Source organism: Amyelois transitella, chromosome 17 (assembly GCF_032362555.1).
Source record: "Amyelois transitella isolate CPQ chromosome 17, ilAmyTran1.1, whole genome shotgun sequence".
Lineage (NCBI taxonomy): Eukaryota > Metazoa > Arthropoda > Insecta > Lepidoptera > Pyralidae > Amyelois > Amyelois transitella.
In genome coordinates this window covers 1,778,246-1,802,457 of record NC_083520.1, presented here as the reverse complement: position 1 = coordinate 1,802,457, position 24,212 = coordinate 1,778,246, and the positions used below count along the sequence as shown (strand labels likewise).

The 24,212-nt window shown below is 37.6% G+C and overlaps 2 protein-coding genes across 3 annotated transcripts in view; one reads left to right on the top strand and one right to left on the bottom strand.

Annotated features, from left to right (window-relative positions):
• Nucleotides 1–24,212, top strand: part of LOC106130147 (rho-related GTP-binding protein RhoN) — a 123,305-nt gene that overhangs the window by 58,965 nt on the left and 40,128 nt on the right. The gene's annotated exons all lie outside the window — the stretch shown is intronic.
• LOC106143365 (mitochondrial import receptor subunit TOM40 homolog) lies at nucleotides 20,373–21,357 on the bottom strand. The gene has a single exon (XM_060948723.1). It carries the CDS (start codon nucleotides 21,339–21,341, stop codon nucleotides 20,373–20,375), a length of 969 nt encoding a protein of 322 aa, XP_060804706.1. The 5' UTR covers nucleotides 21,342–21,357.

Here is a 24,212-nt window from a genome sequence, read left to right as displayed (position 1 = left end):
AAGCTGGTGTCTCCAAAGAGAATGCTTTGGAAAATACAAGCTTCCAAAATTGATTCCTAAGCATAGATAGAGTACCTAAATTGAAAGGTGGAAGGCTGGTCACTAACGAACCTTACACGCTTGACATCGTGTGACCACAGAGCAAGAACACATACATACATATAATCACGTCTATATCCCTTGCGGGGTAGACAGAGCTAACGGTCTTGTAAAGACTGATAGGCCACGTTCAGCTATTTGGCTTTAAGATAGAATTGAGATGCCTACCCCTTAGTCGCCTTTTACGACAGTCATGGTAGAGTGATGGAGTGGTCCTATTTTTTTTCTATTTGGTGCCGGGAACCATACGGCACAGCAAGAACACGCCCTGCCGAAAGTTGAAACTATTAAGCTCGATGAGATTTTTTTATGTTTTTTACATACATACATACGTATAATCACGTCTATACCTATGCCATGCGGGGTAGACAGAGCCAACAGCCTGGAAAAACCTGATTGGCCACGCTCAGCTGTTTGGCTGGATGACAGAATTGAGATTCAAATAGTGACAGGTTGCTAGCCCATCGCCTAATAGAAGTATACCACTTTTATAAGCCTTTCCCTTAATTATAAGTCTGTTATCGGCAAACAAAGTTAAGGACGACAAACAGTAATTGTAATATTTTCTAGTATGATATAGAATTGACAATAAAAGTCAATGAACAGAGATACTATTATTAGATCCTTCTTTGAACGTTGGACAAAAAAAATAGACAGTAAAAGTCAACCACGGGAGAGGCTTTACTTCTCTCATTGAGGTAAATGTAAACTTCCAGTTTTGCAACTGTAAGCTCAGTCTACCCCGTTAAGAATGAAGACGTCACGTATGTTTGCTTTTGAGAATATAAAATATTATGAAAAATTTAAAGTTACATCGTCCACTGAAAGTTTAGGAGGTACCCGGCACTAAGTAGCAAACAATAGATATTATGTTAGCGCAACACGACATATTATAAATTCTGTTTACACGTGCCGCGTCTCAGAGTTGGTCCTTCGGGCCGGATATTAGACGTCTTTGTACGGTGTTACGCCAAACATAATGTCTTCAGAGTTTGTACACAAAAAGAGCGTGGTAAGCGTAGAATTTATAAGGTCATTGACACCCTCTCATCCGATTAAGTTTCCCCACTTTTCCCATTCAAATAGGGCTTTGAAAAATTACAAATAAACAAACTTTAGTACAAAGATGTGTGACGTTTAGACTACATACATATGGTCACGTCTATATCCCTTGCGGGGTAAACAGAGCCAACAGGCTTGAAAAGACAGAACGGTCACGTTCAGCTATTTGGCTTAATGATAGAATTGAGGTTCAAATAATGACAGGTTGCTAGCCCATCGCCTAAAAAAGAATCTTAAGTTTATTAGGAATAGTTAATATTTTAGAGGACATGGGTGGCGTGACACCGTGATCTAGCAAGTAGCCGGCTGAGGATAACGAGCCTTGGTGATCATTGTAGTAGTCCAAAGGCGAAGGCCCGGTGCGCACGCGCATATATATGTATATAGGGCTCCCGGGCCGTGAATAGAGGCGCAGGGGAGACCGCAGCGGCACCACGTCACAGATGACAGAAACTTATATGTATAATACTAGCTGCGTCCGCGACTTCGTCCGCATAGAAACCCTATTAATCCCGCGGGAACTCCGGGATTCAGGGTCTTCAGCTAACTACATACCTACCAAATTTTGTAGTTATCTTTTTTGGCTGGGAAGAAAATTTATCAATGTGTTTTTTTTAAGAATAAGCCAATGAGAGTCCGACAAAATGATATTTCTTTCATAACATTATAGACGTTCCTGTTACATTAATCTCACCAACCTTTGTGTCAGTACGTCTTTTGTGCGAAATATTCAAATTCACATTAAGCACGACATGGTATGAAACAAACTCGAAACGTCGAGTTATAGAAGTCAAATCAATTTATTTACAAGTACCAAATATAGGGAGAAAGCAATTTAGATTTTGTAAGTATTATTTTAAATTATTTTTTTATTCTATCGTTTACCCTAAAAGCTGTACGTGGCCTATTAGTCTTTTTAAGACAGTTGGCTCTGGCTACCCCGCAAGGGATATAGACGTGATTATACGTATGTACGTTTAATAACAGTTATTTTATTTATTATTAAAAAAATGACATGTATTTTTTTAATATGTAGTTCAAATAATAAGTACATACTTAATTTACCCAAGGCTAATAATGTAAGCTAACTGCTTCTATTCCCGGGCTGATTTTAAAACTTAATTAAGGGGTAAGATTGTACACTTAGGATTCTTCTTTTCAGATAATACGCTAGCCACCTAATGGCACTCTGATACAGATCTGAATAAAAAGCGGGAAAAATTAAGTTAAATCTCCGTAATGTCTTTACCCTCAAATTGAAATTTCTTTAAGCAGAAAAGAAAATTTTGCAAAATGGTTTTTTTTTCGTGTGGTTTCCGGCACTTCAGAATATAACCACCTCCATATCTTTTCCATGGTTGTCGTATAAGGCGACTAAAGGATAGGCTTATAAACTAAAGATTCCTCTTGTAGGCGATGGGCTAGCAACCTGTCACCATTTGATTTTCAATTCCATCGTGACGCCATACAGCTTAACGTGGCCTTTTTAGACTGTTGTCTCTGTCCACCCCGTAAAGGATACAGACGTGTCTAGTACCTATGTATGTATTCTTTTTTATGTTGTTAATGTATTTAAAGTTTTATCTGCGTTCCCTCGCTATTTTTTAACGTGTTGGCGAAACTTCCGTAATACAGGGGAAGTTGCCTACGTGCCCTGGAATCCACGTCCAAATGTCCAAATGATGCGGGAGCCACTTTGGAAGGAAACATCGTTAGTCTTCAGGTTGCATGCATTTTGTGCCGTGTGGTTCCCGGCACCAATAGAAAAAAGACTAGGACCACTCCGTCTCTTTGCCATAGATGTCGTAAAAGGCGACTAAGGGATAAGTTCATAAACTTGAGATTCTTCTTTGAGGCGACAGGCTAGCAATCAGTTACTTTATACAAATCTCAATTCTATCAAACAGCTGAACGTGGCCTATCAGTACTTTCAAGACTAGATTTGAACCGGCAAGGGATATAGACGTGATTATATGTATGAATAATCCTAAACTATATTACATACGGTTTACATACACCAGTCTCGAAAAGACTGAATGGCCACGTTCAGCTATTTGGCTTAATAATTGAATTGAGATTCAAATAGTGACAGGTTGCTAGCCCATCGCCTAAAAAAAGAATCCCAAGTTTATAAGCCTATCCCTTAGTCGTCTTTTACGACATCCATGGGAACGAGATGGAGTGGTCCTATTCTTTTTTTTATTGGTGCCGGGAACCACACGTTAGACTTAATGATATAATTTTATCAAAATTTTGATTATTGCAATTAAATTATTTCAGCAATAGTTTCTAACAGTGCAGCAATTTTCTATCTATTAACTAAGAGTCTTATCTACCTTATAATCAATCGAATTTCCCTAGGGAAGAACTGGGGCCATCACTAGGGGTAAAAACCTAGATGGCTCTCTTAATTGGTTTAAGTGAACATACTCCTGTGTATCAGAAGACGAATATACTTATATTATATAAGCTTTACGGCTCAATCTTTTCCTTAATCTATATATACTAATATTATAAAGCTGAAAAGTTTGTTTGTTTGAGCTGACCGCTGAGGAACTACTGGTTCGAATTGATAAATTATTTTTGCGTCGAATAGACCATTTATCGATGAAGGCTATATAACATCACGCTACAACTATAAGGAGCAAAGAAATAATGGAAAATGTGAAAAAAACGGGGAAAATTATTTATCTTTGAGGGCTTCAATGATGCCCATAATAACTATTCCACGCGGACGAAGTCGCGAACAGGGACACCTAGTAACAGATATATTGTTCACGTTCATAGAAAATATGGGACTAATAATTATGGACCGTGGGTGCTTTCGAAATCTTCAAAGATTTGTCAGGTAGGCTAGAAGGATCTAAAATGACCAAAATGCTGACCTGGCCCAAAAAATAAGCATTGAAATGCAAAGGGGCTATGCGGCCAGCTTTGGGCACGCTATCGGATTTTGAAGATCGTCTGACCTACCCGATTTTTTTTTTTTAAGATTGAGCTAGCCTCGATGTAAGTTCGAAACTTGTGTTACGAGATACTAACTCAACGATACTATATTTTATAATAAATACTTAGATGTATAAACATCCAAGACCCAGACCAATCAGGGAAATTTCGTTTCTCATCATGCTCTGACCGGGATTCGAACCCGGGACCTCCTCCGGTGTCACAGACAAGCGTATTACCGCTGCGCCACAGAGGCCGTCTAATGTTAACGAATATGTCAAACGATCCACTTATATTGTTATATTAGGTTAGTTTAATACGATTAATAATTATATAGTCATATTGACAGTACTTACTCGTAATAAATAAGTTCAAATATGTTTTTAATAGAAAATTAACTTATTCCTAAAACATAGGTAACGATTTCCCGAAATTTGTAAATAAACGATACATTTTCTCATTTTTTTTCTTTATAAATAGCTACAAAAGAGTTAATTGGAATCAGATCAAAGGAACATTCCAGTAACTTTGGAAATAAGTCAAAGAGTACAGAGAAACAATTACCTAACAAACTTGATACATTGACTTTCCTCGCGTGAAACAAACATTAGTTTCTTTCACAGATTAAGACACAAACACATCTAATAATCACGTCTATATTCCTTGCGAGGTAGACAGAGGCAACAGCCTTTAAAAGTTTAGCTTATGTTCATTATTATATTATTTCACGTTTAGCTGTATGGCTTAATGGTATAATTATTTTAATTAAGATTTAAATAGTGACAGGTTGCCAGCCTATCGCGTACAAGAAGAATGCCAAGTTTTTTAGCCTATCCCTTAGTCGCCTTTTGTAACATCTAATAATTAAAGATATAGAATGGTCCTATTTCAAATTGTCGAGAACCATGCAGCATTAAGTTACATGAAAATAGAAATAAACATAAAAAATGCCATATTAGTTCGTACAGCCGTGTGGTTCCCGGCACCATTACAAAAGAATAGGACCACTCCATCTCTTTCCCACGGATGTCGTAAGAGCCGACTAAGGGATAGACTTGGGATTCCTCTTTAATGTAAATCCCTGCCAATCTAAGGTCTGCCGCGCCGATGGATGCATGGCTAGGGGCGAGCCTAGTCTCGAGCGTGCCACTTCCGCCATGGGGTTGGGCGACCCCCAGGTAATGGCTAGCCTTACCCTGGCATGCGGGGCTCTGCTGGGGCGGACAAAATTTTTCCCTAGCGTCTCGTGGGAATCGCATGGATGCAAATTTTTTGAAAGAGCACCTAGATGGCGGCGATGGTGTCCGCACCCCATCACGTCTCGTTCCCGGCGGGAGCGGTATGCGGTCTGCTGAAAGCCGCTTTGCGACGATGAATGTAAGAGGAGGAATGAAGGATAATTACAAACATAACAGCATCGTTAGGACACTATTTTATTTGTACTGAGTTATTATTAAAAAAACCTAAAGATCCTCCGCGATTTATCGTATCCAGAGCCATAAAGAGCATTGACGTCAATGCGTTTGACCGTGATCTTAACGATATCGATTGGGAGTCAGTAAAAAACCAGCCTAGTGTTGATTTAATGGTTGAAAAGTTCAATCACAAGTTGTTGGCACTTTTTGACAAGCACGCACCGCTCAAATTGAGAAAGGCTAAGCCTAATCATTCGCTACCCTGGGTTACTGGCACATGTAGGTTAATGATGGACGAACGTAACGAAGCACATAAAAAATCTAAGTGTTCAGGATCTGATGAGGATAGAAAATATTATAAGGAATTAAAGGTTTTGGTTCAGACTAGTTTAGCTTGTGAAAAGCGTGCATATTTCGATCAACTTATTAACAAACAGTTAAGAAATGGAAAAGTCTTTTGGCAGAATCTTAAACGGAATATCTTGGTTGATCCCTCCAGAAGTGATATATTACCGGACTCTTTTGATAATGCAAATGATATTAACAATCACTTTTTGAATGTCCCTTGCGCAGATATCAGTAAAGAAGATCTCTTTTTTTATAACAATCATAAATTTAATGATTCCTCTAAATTTAATCTAGAAACTGTAACTGAATGTGATGTAGCAAATTTTATATTTTCCATTAAATCTAATGCGATTGGCCCGGATGGTATAAGCAGAGATATGGTATTACTAACACTTCCAAATTCTTTAGATGCTATAACCCATATTATTAATACCTCTATTGTTACTGGTACTGTTCCCTGTTTCTGGAAAAGAGCCTTGGTTACACCAATACCCAAAACATCTAAACCTTCTAGTTACAGTGATCTTAGACCCATTAGTATATTGCCTTATCTATCAAAAATTTTGGAGAAGTCCGTACAAACTCAGTTGGTCAAGTTTTTGGAAGCGAATAATGTGCTGCCCGTACTACAGTCTGGATTCCGACGCAACCATGGGACTACTACAGCACTCTTGGACGTCACTGACAACATCCTTGCTGCACAAGACAGGGGACAGTGTACAATATTGACGTTATTAGACTTTTCTCGTGCGTTCGATAGCTTGAATATTGAATTACTTCTGTCTAAGTTGGCGTATTATGGTTTGGACCCTTCTTCGGTCGCTTGGTTCAGGTCATTTTTGGGCGGTCGATCTCAGTCTGTCAAATTGGCTCGGGAGAATGGGTTGTGCCTTTTTTCGCAATCTTTGCCCGTAAAACATGGAGTTCCTCAGGGCTCAATTCTTGGGCCTCTACTGTTTATTATATTTAGTGCTGACATTACCCGGGTGATAAAACATTGCAAGTACCACCTCTATGCCGACGACGTACAACTGTATATTTCTGACGTTCCAAATAACATTTCTCAAGCAGTTATTAAATTGAATGAAGACTTAGGGAGGATTGCTGAGTGGTCTCTGAGAAACTCACTGACCCTTAACCCCAAAAAATCGAACTATATAGTACTTGGCTCTAGATTTCAACTGGCTAGTATCATAAATGAAGATCTGGGGGTAAAAATTGGTAACGATGTAATAAGCAGGGCAATGGAAGTTAGAAACCTGGGGTTGATAGTGGATCCGCAGTTACGCTTTGAAAGTCACGTCGCAAGTTTGGTTAAAAGTTGTTTCTATCGCCTTAAAGTAATATACAAAATTCGAAATTTGTTAACAGAAGAAGTTCGTATTCGACTCTGCGAGACGTTGATCCTTTCGAGGCTTAACTTCGGTGACATTGTCTATGGTCCTCGGCTACTTTGTAAAACACAGCGCCTCATTCAGCGTATCCAAAACGCCTGCGCTCGTTTTTGTTTCAATATTCCACCCCGCAGTCATATCTCACCATATTTAATCAGAGCTACAATGTTGAATATGGAAACGCGGAGACAATTACATTTAGCCAGCCTTATGTTCGGAGTTATGAAGTTCCATAAGCCTAACTATCTTTTCTCTAAGCTGATATTTTTTCGATTTCGTGGTAGATCTGGACCATGTAGGTCCACTCGCCCGATACTGTCAGTACAGCCACATAAAACCGTAGCCTTCGAGGGAAGTTTCCGCCACCAGGCAACGAGGTGCTGGAATGATATACCACCGCCTATACGCCTGCTTAGTTCTATTTATTCTTTTAAAAAGAACCTTAAATCCTTTCTACGTGAAAAACAAGCACTCGGTATACCGAAACGCTTGCGGTTGGGATTCTTCTCGTGAGTTTCGTTGCCTGGCTGGTTCTATGTGGTGAACTCATTTTTATTTTTACTTGTATATATACCTATACATATATTTATACTGTATACTTTTTATATTATTATCTACAACTAATAACAATTTACTAACATTTTTCGTATTTTCCTGTTTATCTATCTATATACACATTCCCATAATCTTTTGCACATAAATTTATTATTTTATTGTTTCTTTCTTTCACTTTAGCGCCCGCACCCACTTCAATGGTGATAACTGAAAATCAGCGTTTTGCACTTCAGTTAGTGCAAAAATTCCGCTGAGTTATGACCTTTTCTACTTGCTGCAGCACGCAAATGCATCTCAACTGTGTTATTATAATGTTTTGTTTAACTCTGTATTTTGTGTCTGTAGCAACTGAATAAACGTTTTTATCTATCTATCTATCTATCTATCTATAAGATTGAGGAAGTATGCCAGATGATGGATGAAAGACGTTTGGATGTGTTGTGCGTGAATGAAACGAAGCGGAAAGGATGCGACGCGACGCAGCACGGCCCTTACACGGCGTATTGGTCTGGAATTTCCAGTACCAGCCGAGGCTGTCAAGGGGTCGGTCTAATTCTTTCTGCACGAATGGCTGAGTGCGTGAATGAGTATGAGTGTGTCAGCCCTCGTCTTCTATGGATTAGGCTGAAAGTTGGAATCACTCGGATCTTCGTTCTAGGTGTTTATGCACCTTGGGATGTGGGTTCGAGGGGTACAACATCAGCAAAAAGCGAAAACGAGGAGTTCTGGAATAGTGTAAGAGAAGTATTGAAAGTTACCAAGCCAAATGAGAAGATTATTATGTTAGGTGATTTTAATGGATGGGTGGGTGTAAAGCGTGATGGATATGAAAAGGTGCCTGGTGCGTTTGGTGACGAAAAGGTGAATGATAATGGAAGAAGTGTATTAGAAATTTGTCTAGAGTGGGATCTTTTTGTGTCGCACTCAATGTTTCAACATAAAGAGATCCACACCTACACAAGAGTGGAAGGTATTTTAAAAAGTATGATAGACTTTGTGATTGTAGATGAAAGATTGAAGAACAAAGTGCTGGATACCCGTGCATATCGCGGTGCTGGCATTGACTCGGACCATTTACTGGTGATATCCCGGATAAGGGGTATCTTCAATCGCTGGCGGCACAGGGTAAGGGAGCAAACCAGCGCTTTGGAAAGAGTAAAAGTAGAAAATTTGCAAGATATGGATGTAGGGAAGAAGTATATTAATAGACTGAAGGATGAATTTGAAGATTTAGAGGAAATGAGCGATATTGAAGATGGATGGAAGGAATTTAAAGAAAGAATTGTGAAAGTAGCTGTTGAAGTGTGTGGTGTAAGTAGAAGAAGGAAAGGAAAAAATCACAAAAATGCGTGGATGAGTAAAGATGTGCAAGAACTTGTGCGATTAAAGAAGAAAGCATGGCTGGATTTGTTAGCAGCAAAAGCTAACTTAAGAATGCAAGAGGTTATAGATGAAGATGTGAATGAAGCACGTAAGGAATATAAGAAAATGAAAGATTTGGTTAAGAAAGCTGTGATTAGAAAGAAAGAAGAGTATAAAGAGGATTTTGATAAAAGGCTATCAGAAGACTTTCAGTCAAATCTGAAAGTATTCTGGAAATCCGTAAGGTCAGCCCGAGGAAATACTATAACCAAAGAGCTGACTAGGATCAGATGCCAGGATGGTAGCGTTGTGAAAGGAGAAGAATGTGTACTAAAGATATGGAAGGACTATTTTGAAAGTTTATTTGAAAAAAAGGAAGGAAATAAGAAAGATTTCTGCTATAGCGAAGAAAAAGAGAATGAGATGGAAGGCGAAATTGAAATGTTCGAAATTGTGGAAGCACTTAAGAGTATGAAAGCGGGAAAGGCTGCTGGGTGTGATAGAGTGTCGGTCGAGATGCTTAAAGCAGGAAAAGGCGTAGTAGCTAGTCAGTTGTACTGCCTTTTCAATTTGTGTTGGAGAAGCGGCCGAGTACCAAAAGATTGGTGTAAGGCTGTTATCGTGCCACTTTACAAAGGAAAAGGGTCACAGCTGGACTGCAAAAATTATCGTGGTATAAGCCTGCTTAGCGTCGTCGGCAAATTGTATGCTAAGGTATTGATTAATAGAGTCAGGAATGAAACTGATGACAAAATATGGGATGCTCAAGCGGGATTTCGAAAGGGAATGGGATGTACTGATCAGGTCTTTTCCTTGCGGTGCATAGCCGAAAAGTTTTTGGCCAAGAGTCAAAAAGTCTATTGCACATTCGTAGATCTGGAAAAGGCCTATGACAGAGTTGAGAGGAATGAATTGTGGTCAGCACTTTCTATGCATGGGGTGAGCAGTCTCTTAATACGAGCACTGAAATCCTTATATGAGGATTCGAGTGCTTGTGTCAGGATAAACGGAGCGCACACTGAGTGGTTTAAGATTGAGAAAGGCGTTAGGCAAGGATGTGTTGCGTCACCGTGGCTGTTCAACCTATTTATGGATAGCTGTTTGACAGATTTGAAAGAGTCTAAAAGTGGATTAAGGATGAATGAGTTACTCGTCAAATGTCTGCTCTATGCCGACGATCAGGTTATACTGGCGTCATCAGCGGAGGAGTTACAGGAGATGGTAAACTGTATGCATGAAGCTTTAAAAGAGAAAGGAATGAAAGTGAACGTAAGTAAAACTAAAACACTGGTTTTTGAAATGGAGAAAGAAATGACAGCATGTAATATTTTGATTGGAGGAGAAAAAGTGGAGCAAGTGAAAGAGTTCGTATATCTAGGATCAAAGTTTACATCAGATGGCAAGTATGATAGTGATATTGAAAGGAGAGTGAACGCGGGGAACATGGTGAATGGAGCTTTGCATGCCTTTATGAGCAGTCAGAAACTATCCAAAAAGGCTCGACTGGCTGTGCACAGGGGCGTGTTGGTCCCGACATTAATGTATGGGAGTGAAAGTTGGGTATGGCAAAAGAAGCATGAAAGCAGAATAAATGCAGTGGAAATGAGAGCGTTAAGGAGTATGATGGGTGTGAAATTGAGTGACAGGATAAGGAACAGCGTGATAAGGGAATGTTGTGATGTGAAAGAAGATGTAGTTACAGGAATAGAAAAGGGTATGTTAAGATGGTTCGGTCATGTGGAGAGGATGAATGAAAGCAGGTTGACTAAGCAGATATACAAGGAGAGTGTGGAGGGAAAGGTCGGAGTGGGAAGACCTAGACGAACGTATCTTGATCAAATTAAGGACGTCCTGGTAAAGGGTCAGGTCAAAAGTACCCGAAACCGCCGAGCTTGTATGAAGAGAGTTATGAATGTGGACGAAGCGAAAGAAGTATGCAGAGATCGTGGCAAGTGGAAAGAGGTAGTCTCTGCCTACCCCTCCGGGAAAGAGGCGTGATGTTATGTATGTATGTATGTATGTTAGTTCGTACAAAAGTACGCCCTGACGAAAGATCAGGTCAAAAGTATCCGACACCGCCTATCTGGCAAGGAGAGAGATGAATGTGGATGAAGCGAAAGAAGAATGCAGGGATCGTGGCAAGTGGAAAGATATAGCCTCTGCCTGCCTCTCCGGGAAAGAGGCGTGATTGCGTGATTTTATGTATGTATGTATGTTACAAAATGCATCACTAAAATTTATCTCTAACAGATTTCCAAATCTACAATTTCCTAACAGCTGTATATAGAAAAAGAACGTAACTTTGGAAGTGAAACTTATAATTTACTATGAGACAGTTCCTACAGGCAATAGGGTGAAAAATGTTCTCCCTTCGATGATTTATGAAGGGCAGAGTGACGGATACTTTCGTCTCATATTTCAGAAACTGAAGGAATATTCGAAAGTCTGAAACTATCCCTTACCGACCTTTATAAAGAATTTCCGTTAAACTCCAATAATTTTAAGCATTTTGGGACTTCTACACAATGTTTAATAGATAAACATTTATCTAGATACTCTTTCCCCGTTTGTTTTTTGCATAAACTTCAAGAAGAAATAGTTTCTACTTACTACTTTATATGCACTTAGGTAGTTGTATTCTGTTATGTGTAATAATAAATAAATTCACTATCTTCTTAACGTGTCCGTTAGAAAATAATGAATGAAAGATTTTTCGCATTTTCCAGTCCCAACTCGTCTCTATTTATTCTTGTTAAAACAAAAAAATGCATCCCTTCTCTATAGTATTACTCTTTTCCCGCGCTATTTTCCGAGCCAGTGGAGTTTAAAAATTAAATTTAGTATTCATCCAGCGCATGTGTTAAAAATATTAAACAATATACGAGGCGTCCTCCATACTGCTTTTATAAATTCCATTAAACGCGAAAGTGTTTTGTTTTGTATTCACGGCTTTATTGCTCGACTGAATTTGATAATATGTCTCTAGTGTCTTTAATTCATGTTTCAATTGTTTGGTAACAAAGAATTCCCACTTTCCTGGAAGATAAGGCTGAGACTACCACTTTTCATTTATCCAATCAGAAAGATCGACTAATGCAATCTCCAAAAATTTGCCTGAAAAAGATTGCATAATGCGATACAATGGCCACCTTTCGATTACAATTTTATTATTTATAAGAAGCAGTTGCACGCTACTTCGTTCGTCGTAAATGTCTTTTAAATGTTACTTATTATATTATTTCAATATCTGTATAAGCTATTTACTACAAAGTTTCAGGAAAATCTATTCATTACTTTTTGCGTGACAGAGTAATAAAGACTCACATATCCATACATGTTTACAAACTTTCGCATTTAGAATATAAGTCAGATATTCTAAATAAGTGCAATAAATCATTCGTCATTTAAAGTAAATAGTAATAATTTATTCACATAAAAATTATAATTTTTTTCTTATTTAATCTTCATTCTTACTTAAACTTCTTCAAGTTTGAGTCATAATTATAGCAATAAGCCCTGTGTATTATCTTACCATTCTCACCCATTTGCCAAGCTATTCAATTAATGCTCTCACTAACGCACCGTAACAAAATAATGAATGTACACAAAATTTCCACTTCACTTAATTCACATACGTAAATTTAAACGTTTAATTTTACGGTTAATTTAGGCATCATTGAAGCCCTCAAGGATGAATTATTTCCCCCGTTTTTTTCTTATTTTCCATTATTTCTTCGCTCTTAATAGTTGCAGCGTGATGTTATATAGCCTAAAGCCTTCTTCGATAAATGGTCTATTCAACACAAAGATTTTTCAATTCGAACCTGTAGTTCCTGAGATTAGCGTGTTCAAACAAACAAACTCTTCAGCTTTATAATATTAATATAGATTTGTCTACATCTCAGCCGTTTGGTTTAAACATAAATATGATAATACAATGTATTCTGTCAATTGTTGTCGCTGTGAGGCGATTTTGTTTCTTTCTAGATTATTTTTGAGGTACTAAGTGCGTGTATAAGCACCCTTTCTTATTATAATTTTGATTGCATTTTCAAATGTTAGCTTCGTAAGGTTGGAACAAGAGTAAACCTCGTACGGCTGTGATTTCGACCATAAGAAGATTACTATATCGTACATAGATAAAGCCGGGACCTACAAATTCAAAGTGTCACTTCTATAACCTCTTTCTTTTGTACTACAGTTTGAAGTCAACCCCGTAACGACGACAATATATCCCAACTTGGGTCATTAGGTGGCTTTGTCTCGTCTTTTTCACTATAGCACGCGAATTCTAGCAACATAATGTATTTTTAATTGTATACTTAGTTATTCACTAGTTGCTTTGTAAATATTTATTAAGTTGGATAATTAACCATTTGTACGAAAAATGAGTATAAATTTATAAGATAAAATACTTAAGACGTGTTTTGGACACAAGAATGTATTATATACTAGGTATATACTATAATAAATTATATTAATAGTTAATAGCAAATATATAATGCATTGCAATAAAATAGAATTTTGCATCCTGAAAGGCACGCGTTAAATGTTTTTAAAGTTCTAGGACAGGTCACTAACAAACAAACGAACATACATTCCAAGTTTTTTGTTAGTACTTCCAATTAATTGTTGTTTGTCAACAGACCAATGTTGTCATTATAACAGTTTTTATTATTTTTGGTTTCAAAAGCAACCTGATGTAAAGCTCAATTCCATCATGAAGCCGAATACAGCCTTTCAGTCTTTTTAAAAACCATTGGCTCTGTCTACCCCGCAAGGGATATGGACGTGAGTATATGTTAAAATATGCACATACCAGTCATCGACACGAGGAATACATAAATTTATTGATTGAATATTGAATACTTAACAGGATTTTCGTCCATATTTTATTGTTCCTGTTATTTATAATTTATTTATCTTGTTTCAGGTAACCACCCATTTGATTGACATCTAGGAGTCTAGAAGGAAGTCCTGGGAGCGTTTATTCTATTTGGAGATTCATTTATTAAGTATGTCTGGACAATTTGGCCGAGTGCCCACTGTGCATCGTTCTATGCGATGGGAAAATTATCCGTGTAAATGTTTCCAAGAAGTGAATTATTCGTATCTTTTTTAACCGTTTGTACATATTCGAGATTGTTGCCTCTGTCTGCCTCGTAAAGGATGAAGACGTGATTATATGTTATATGAAGCTATTCGTGTTACTTATAATATTGATTGAGCGTGTGGTACCCTGCACAAATAAATAAATAAATACGGGACAAATAAGTAAGTAAGTTCGAGACTTGTGTTACGAGATACTAACTCAACGATACTATATTTTATAATAAATACTTATATAGATAAACATCCAAGACCCAGGCCAATCAGAAAAAGTTCTTTTCTCATCATGCCCAGGCCGGGATTCGAACCCGGGCCCTCCGGTGTCACAGACAAGCGTACTACTACTACCGCTGCGCCAGGGAGTCCGTCAAATATAAAAAGAATAGGACCAGTCCATCTCTTTCCCATGGATGTCGTAGAAAGCGATTAAGCGATAGGCTTATATATGGCTGGTCGAACAAATACAAAAAATATTATGAATGAAAGCCCAAGAGATACGGATCCATTGCGAAATATGTTTTATTTTTCAATTTCATGTTGTTTTCATCACGTTTTTTTTTATTCATTTTCACAAGAGCACTGCGCTTGGAGTTTTTGGCATTCCGCCCACTGTGCGCCGAGGTGAATCTCGTGACATCATATATGCAGCGTACAAACAAAATGTGTAATTCTCTTTTTTAAAAATCATAACTCTGAAAGATAATCTGTGTCGATTTTTCCTTGAAACTCGTATTTAAAATTCGCGAACGGACGTTTATTACTGTTTTTGTTTTACTATAGAGTATTTTCGTGTTCAGTGGTTTTAGCGTTGTAATAAAAGAAACATACATACATATGATTACGTCTTTATCCGTTAAGAGGTAGACAGAGCCAACAGCCTGGCATTATTAAGGCAAGCAGCTGAACGTCAACAGTCTTAAAAAAACTGATTGGCCATGTTCAGCTGTATAGCTTAATGATAGGATTGAGTTTCAAATAGTGACAGGGTGCTAGCCCGTCGCCTAAAAGAAGAATCTCAAGTTAATAAGCCCATCCCTTAGTCGCCTTTTACGACATCCATGGGAATGGGACGGAGTGGTCCTGTCCTCTTTTTTTATTGGTGCCAGGTACCACACGACACTCACACTAGTAAAGGTTAGTGTGTTTAAAGCACGAATAGATGTAAAAGATGGTTTTATGCTTTGTTGGTACCTACTTCCGCGGCATATTTATCCCCTATTCTCATCGGGGATAAAATCCTATACTTCCTTTCTACGGCACGATCTAGCACCTCTTTGAAACCAATATAGAGCACTTACATCAGCTTAGCACTGATCTTAGAGCGTATATAGCACTAAGTCCAGCTCAGCGCTCGTCGTAATCCGTCACTTGCAGAGTTATTATGAAGAACTAGCTTCCGTCCGCAGCGTCGCTTGCATGAAAGCACATGTATGTGTGCTATTCTCTTTCTTATATATGTGAGTACATACATACAATATAGTCACGTCTGTATCCTTTGCGGGGTAGACGGAGCCAAAATGCTGTATATAACATAACTGTAAAATCACAAGTTTTCCGTTTAGTCAAAAATTCAAAAAAAATTCAAAATTTTTTATTCATTATTATAGGATATTATTATATCGCTTATAATTTATTTGACGTCAACCAAGTTGTTAAACCATACGACAATTATTAAGCGATATAATAATATCCTATAATAATGAATAAAAATTTTGAATTTTGAATTTTTGAATTTCTTCCAAGGCGTCAGTGCAGAAGAAGCGGTAACAAACTGCACTGCAGCATTTTCTTTAACAACGTCAACTTCACAATATTAAATTATACTTAGAATATAATGTGGACGGGAGTTCGTATCGAGGATCGTTAGTAGTTTTGCGTCAATGAGTAACAGACACAGATCCGTTCCCGTGAGAATTTCCAAAAAATATTACGAAATATTTACCTAGTAGTAATAATTTAAATAATAGGATCACTCTATCATGTTCCTATAGTTTTCGTAAAAGGCGACTAAGGGATAAACTTGGGATTCTTTTTTTCTGTCATAAAGCCAAACAGCTGAACGTTGCCTATCAGTCATTCAAGACTGTTGTCTTTTCAACTCTGTCTACCCCGCAAGGGACATAGACGTGATTAAATATGTATATGTATGTATATAATTTTACGAATATTCATACGAAATTTCATCAAAATTGGTTTTCCTATAATCCTTTATTTCCTATAATGTAGCCATGACAGCTTGACGGACAGACTGCTGTATTTATATTATATCATTGAATTTTCATTTCAGCAAATAACTTTTCTAAGGTAGATATATGTATATTATACATACATACATTGATGTTTGAAAAAATCACGTAACAGATTGTATAATAACTTTCCTGTCACACAAAATCTTCAATCAAAACGGCAATAACAAATAACAAATGAAAACAGGAAAACTCGTCCATTGTAAGTATAAGTACAGATAAAAAATTACAGCTATATTTCAACAAAAGTTGTATCTAGTGACAATATAAGTTTTTCAGAAAGTTATCAGATTGTAACTCGCTAGGGAGGGAAATATACTCTTTGTTGTAGGTATTTTTCGTTAGAAATGCTTCAACATAGACGTAGATCAAGGTAGACCCGGTAAGTCTATTATTTTGAGATTCCAATCGCGTGGAATAGTTTATTGCATTAAGGCGTAACAAATAAATGTACACGGAACAAATTACACAAATATTAGTTAGCAAAATGTCAGGTCAAGAGTACCCGAAACCGACGAGCTTGCATGAATGTGGATGACGCGAAAGAAATATGCAGGCATCGTGGCAAGTGGAAAGATGTAGCCTCTACCTACCCCTCCGGGAAAGAGGCGTGATTTATGTATGTATGTATGTTTGAGTTAGCCTCGAAGTAAGTTCGAAACTTGTGTTACAAGATTCTAACTCAAAGATACTTTATATAAGCGCCTGTTACCCTTATTAACATTGAGAAAACTTAAGAAATAAAACACGTTTATTGTATGGGAACCTCTCACAACATGACTTACCCAATCCGGGATCATGATCAAAGTGCCAGAGTTCCTCTCCAGGGAGGTGAGGATGTAGCCGGGAATAACACCAGGAAGAACAAAAAGGAATAAGAAATATTTGCGGTATCTAGCTAAATCTATGTCTCTGTTTATTATTGGTATTTTTGTTAAGGTACTTAACAGTGAACGAATGAGAGAAGTTGAGTTAATAATGTTGTTTTGGACACAAAATGGCCGCTGTGTTAGGGGGAAATTGAAGAAAATTGTTGGGCTAATCCTCCGAATTATAGGATCCCTTGGGCTTTAACTAATCGCTTATTGGCAGGCCTTGTTGTTTGTTTGCTGGTTACGACTTAATTCATTTAGTTCTTGCACCTTTTTAAATTTAATTTGCTTTAAATTTGAATCTCTCCGCTTCGTGTTCCCAGTTGCACCCTCCGTCGTTTTGCAAGCCTGGGGTTCTCTACATGTTGGGGACGTCTTGGCAAAAGGTCAGGTCAGGTCAAGAGTACCTTAAACCCACGTTATGACTGCGAATATTAGCGAAAGCATGCATGTAATGCATTCCCTATCATGATTTTTCGGGATCGTGGCATGTGAAAGTATCTGCCTACCCTTCCAGGAAAGAGGCGAGACTTTATGAGCCTATGTTAACCTATAAATCTTTGACTGTACAAATATATTTCCACTTAATCCCAAGTAAGAAGTTTCCGAGATACTACACGTATATTTAACGGTATTTGTATAACAAGTACTGTAGGTTTTAATTCTCAAAGCGTCTCTGTTTCTTACAAACATCCAGTTTCAGTACTTGTATTAATTTGTTCTTTGTAAGATAAGCCGCTATTTTTGTTCTTACGAGAAGAAATTTTATTACTCACTGTACTGTTATTCCTCTGGGATATGCTTCCTATGTTTTTTGGTCTTAAAATTGAAGACGCTGCGAATCGGACGATGTGGAAGGCCTTTAGGATGCTTCGGCCACTATGTCCGAAGCCCGAGCATGGAGGTTGGTGTAATTCGTATATTCCCGACGCAAAAAGAAGAGAGTACCGCCTATGTTTTAAGTTGGTTCTCTATCTATTAGCATAAAATTTTGTGTCATAATTTTACATGGCATACCTTTGTTTAGCGTAATAATTGTTACGCATAATATTATTTTGCATAACTTCTTAGGCATATTTCTTTAAACATACATTCTATTAGCATAACCTTACCTAAGAAGTACTCACCTTATAGCGCATTACACTACATCTGCCCCGGGCAAGAAATAAATAAGTCTAAACTATATTTATGCCTATTGAAATAGTATGCCAAAACCAATTATGCCAAAAAACAGTATGCGTAACTCGTTATGCCAAACTAAAATAGGACAAAAAAAATTAGTCGAATGAAAGGGATCCCTTTTAGGTTACGTAGGATCTCGAATGGTCACTAGCTTACGCTTGCTGTTTCGCTTGCGTGTAAATTGCCTATGTTTTATCCTTATATATCTATTTCGTTCCATAGAATTCAGAATAATATGACTTATTATTCAGTTTCGTATGTTTTCATTGTTCAGTAGATATTGCTATTATAAAGACATATCAAACCTGAGGTCAAACATAAGCTTCATTTTCGCGCTATAAAGTATGTATGTTCAGCTACATTATTATTATAAAAAAATTAAGATGTAAACACCAGAAAGACTAATAAATGAAAAAATACGACTGTCTGGTTGTAAGCTTAATTTATCTGAATATGGACTCAAAGTAGTTTATAGAAAACGATATCAACAACAAGCCTTTTAATAATTTGCAACAATAGCTTAATCATAATAAATTTGTACTTGTTCGTGTCCCGCCGACTGTACTCATTTTCACGCACATTAACTACGAATACAGTCGACCTCAAAACTCGGTCACATTCTGAATAGAACAGACCCTACACCGAACTGAATACCAGATGTCGGGAGCACATGAGCGAATTATACAGGATTTACTGAACTGACAGGAATTCTGATGTGTAGTTTGTTCCGCCGCTTCTTCTACACATGCGCTTTGGAAGCGGTAGTAGTTATAATTAGATTTAAGTGATGTGACTTCAAAAAGTGATACCTTGTATCCAATTTTGAAAATAAATCTATTCTATTCTATTCTGTACTTACTGTGCGTCGTGGGTTTGCTTTATATCTAAAATGTCTATACATACATACATATAGTCACGTCTATATCACCTGCGGGGTAGACAGAGCCAACAGTCCTGAAGAGACTGACAGGCCGTGTTCAGCTGTTTGGCTTTATGATAGAACTGAGATTCAAATAGCGGCAGGTTGATAGCCCATCGCTTAAAATAAAAATCCCAAGTTCATATCCCTTAGTCGCTCGTCTTACGACGAGGATAGGATACATCCACGGGAAATGAGGTGGAGTGGTCCTATTCTTTTTTGTATTGGTTCCGGGAACTAGACGACACAAAATGTCTATAATAAGTCATTTAATAGTGGTTCACTATGTGACAATGATTTTTGTTCTTTAAAAAGGACACTAGCCTTAAGGGGTTAAGTGCTTAGCTAGTTTGTACAGCGTGTAACATTTTGACAAATATTGATATATAAATAACACTTTATTGAATTTTAAATGACGTAGATAAGTGCCTGCGAGGGCCTTTTTAAGAAATAAATATTGATTTTGATTTTTAATCCAAGTAATTGTTCTACAGAAATATCATAGATTGCTGAAAAAAGAATATTGAATAAAAATACTTAGCAATGCAATTTCAAAAGATTACTAATTAGGGTTAAAGAATATGCAGGTAATTTATATCAAAAATTAATATTGTTAATTTGATGGTACTAAAATTAATAATATTATCTTATTATCTTACGACTACAATAAATGCAATAAAAACTGAAAACAGGAGAAGTAATTTAATCACAAACACGTCGGCGGAACAGACATTAACAAGATAAAACAATAACTAAAACCTATGTATACTTATATACAAACAAATAATTCTACAAAAAGGACCAACGCATCCTCACGCGAGCTGTACGATCAATTTATTCTGTAGATGGCTTAGCAGATACCTTCAGAAATCTAGTTCGAATCCAAACCCAAATCTCACCCTCCTCTGTTTATCTATTAAAGTACTCCCAATAAGGCGCAGCACACGTATTTCATTATGCGGCTCATAAAACAGAACATCTTTTTGAAACGTGAACCCTCCAGATTTTTGCGAGTCAACGAACACTTTCAACTCCGAGCCATTCTGATACTTTTTATGCAGACCCAAGCCGATTGTGGTCCGACCATCTTGGACGTCCTCATTAACGATTGTCGATATTCGCAAATCCGGAGAGAACTGCTTGTACAGGCAAGCTTGGAAACCAGCTTTGCTGACCGTCGATGATAGCGTGAAAGACGACCTTTCGTATCTCGCAGTCACTGACACTTCTGGCAGTGGAGGATACATCATTGGTCTAAAACTCACTTCGGAACCGAAAGAAAACTCGGGCATAACTTTGTACACCCACTGCGTCACCAGCCGTAATGTGTTTGGGTCGACATCTCTCATAGAACATGCTATCGACGCGACAGACTTCTGATTTTCTCTATCAAACACAATTTCCGATTCTGAACAGATTAAATCCCGAATTTTGGATGTTAAATGCATTGTATATCCACCTTCCAGGTCTTCAGTGTACGTTGCTGTAGCTGAACCTGCAGAGTCTACTAATAAGCCTTCATCAACTGTTTTCGACTCCATCTCTTTGTATAACAGGTGTGTAAACGCCTTGTAAGTTTCTTTAGTTCGTCCGTAATTATACTGTTGTACTAATTTGACCCTGTTCATGACTTCTCTCAAGATGACAACTTTGGCGCCGGTGAAGCATATTGGAAACACACTCTTCGCTTCTGCGTGCATGTCAGCGAGACGTATCATTTTCTGTTTCGGTGCATCTAGAGTTATTATGTTCTTCTTCTTCGGTAGTAGCTTCTGAAAATTGGACACCAAGTTACTGACTTCCTCTTTGATAGTAGTTTCGTTTAAATCCATATTGGTTGATAAAAAATGTTGATTTATTTGTTGGGTAACAGGTCCGACGTCATTGACCTGTCTGTTTGTATTTTTAAACCGCCGAGTTGCATGTCCGGCCAGTGTCGCACTGCAAGGAGTCTGTTTATTTTGAGTCTAGTCAATCGGCTACGGGGAGGTTGGTCTATTTTGAATAATTTCATTCAGGTTAAGATACAGGAAAACGGATGTCTACTCACGTCGGTAAATATTTGTTTTTGTACAACATTATATTTGTAGTTAAAAGTAATGTATTAATAAAATATTTGATTTTAACAGAAACCCATGACTTTTCACCTATTTTATATTGACCACAAGGTGTTGTGTCTTTCCCGGCATCAATAAAAAAAAAGAATAGGACCACTCCGTCTCATCCCCATGAATATCGTAAAAGGCGACTAAGGAATAGGCTTATAAACTTAGGATACTTCTTTTAAGCGATTGTCTAGCAACCTGTCACTATTTGAATCTCAATTCTATCATCAAGCCAAACACCTGAACGTGGCCTATGAGTCTTTTCAAGACCGTTGGCTCTGTCTCCGCGAGGGATATAGACGAGATTATATGTAAATTGCCACAAAAACGAAGCTCCGGATAAGAGCAATAGATTTATAGCGATCAGTCAGTCACCTGGCCCTAGATTCAAGTCCCACGGAGGCAGCCCTTTTAACAAATTGTAATAAATATACCACGGAGACGGAATTACACAAACAATGGAACTGGGAGGCGCTCTATTTATTCTATTCTAGTAATGTTTCCAGACAAAGTTATTTCTCAATTAAATTTGTCGTACAAAGTTTTATAGATTAAGATAAAACTGTTTATATCTTAGCCTCTGATGTGGTGGTAACCTAGTGCATGATGCATTTGAAATTGTGTGTTTGCACTTTTCATTTCTTATTTTTTTTTTTGCACACAAATATTACAGAAAAAATAGGAATTTGTATGGATAATTCCCATTCAGTTTTCTTTTAGTAAATCGACACGCAATTTAACTTATTTGTAGAATGTAGACACTAAATAAAATAAGTGCCGTGTGGTTTCCGGTAACTCAGAGTAGAACCATCCCATATCTTACCCATGGATATCGTAAACGGCGACTAAGTTAGGATTCTTCTTGTAGGCGATGGGTTAACAACCTGTCACTATCTGAATCTCATTGTGGCGACATCTCTTCGCTACGAATCACGCGACGCTTCCAGTCAAAAACAGCGAATAGTCTAAATCGCGCAAGCAAAGATTTCATGAATTGGAGCAAATATACAACCTCCGACACAAAATCGTCTGTCGCGCAGTTCCCCAGGCATAACACCCAGCCTGGCGGAAGATCTTCCCTTTGGTGGCGGTCGAACCGAATCATCGCTGGCGCTACATCATCATAAAGCCATACAGCTGAACGTAACGGATGTAAAATATATAACACCCCGTCGTTTTTTCGTCCGGGGTTAAAAACAGGGGTGACGAAGGTCAGAGAGTCAGTAGAAGACCCCGGACATTCGGCGGTAGGCTAATAAAATATTACGAGTTGAGAACAATCGTTTGTCTGAGATATCTTCGGGGCTGGAATTAAATTAACTTAAATATCCGCCAGTAATAAAAGTTTATTTGTAGCTTATTTTTTACTAGCTGTGCCCGCGACTTCGTCCGCGTAGAATAGTTATTTTGGGCATCATTGAAGCCCTCAAGGATGAATATTTTCCCCGTTTTTTTTTCACATTTTCCATTGTTACTTTGATCCTTATAGTTGCAGCGTGATGTTATATAGCCTTCCTCGATAAATGGTCGATTCTAATAACAAAATTTTTCAATTCATACCAGTAGTTCCTGATATTAGCATATCTCTTAGTCGCCTTTTACTACATCCGTGGTAAAGAGATGGAGTGGTCCTATTCTTTTTTCTAATGGTGCCGGGAACCACAAGGCATGGGACGGCAAAAGCTTATTATTTTATAAATGTATTTCTTATTCAAAACTTGTTTCTCAAACGTTTCTAACTGGTAGATTCATTGTTTCGAAATCTTCACAATTACAAAAACAGAAAACAATATCTTCCGATACACCTAGATTTGGTCAGGCACAGAGCAAAATGTTACAGCTTTGCAGTCGCTTTGGGGTTGGTTGCTTCGCTCTGTGCGAGACTTACAATCAGAGACAATGCAACTTCATCCGCCATGAGGGACTATAGTAGTGAGCCTTTCTGTTATTCACATTTTAATGTGCATTTTTCACTGAAATCTGATCATTTCTTTGGCTTTTTTGCTCTGCTATGTAACCTGCGAGTCTTGTTAGGTGACACTGTTACCTCGTAAGGAATAGAGACGAGATATAACGTGTAAAAATATAATGTGCCTTAATCCTCAACCAGCTGTTGTTTGCCTTAATTTTTTTTTACGTTATTCGAATGTATAATATATTATTGAGAAGTTTCATTCAAATCCGATCAAAAGTTTTTGCGTTAAAGAGAAACAAACACACACACATATTACACGCTTTCGCATTTATATAATTAAAGTAAATACAATAGAGTGGTAGAAAGCACAATTTCCTTGTAACATCGCTATAGTCACTAACAAATATACAAGATTAGCAAATTTCAAACCAATTTAATTTAATTATCAAACAGTCAATAACCCTTTGAACAACTTGCAAACGACAGTTGTGCAAATCGCAAATGGATTAAGGCCACTCAAAATTTTACGGTCTATAAACAGGCCTGGGAAATGCTAAAGCGCCAAATCGAAAACTCAGTCGTAAAAACAGTATTTTTTACGGCTGATACCCGGCTATAAGAGATGGTGCAGTGGTTAATTTCTTGCCTGTGTAAAACAAGGTAGGATTCCCTGTTCAGTTCAT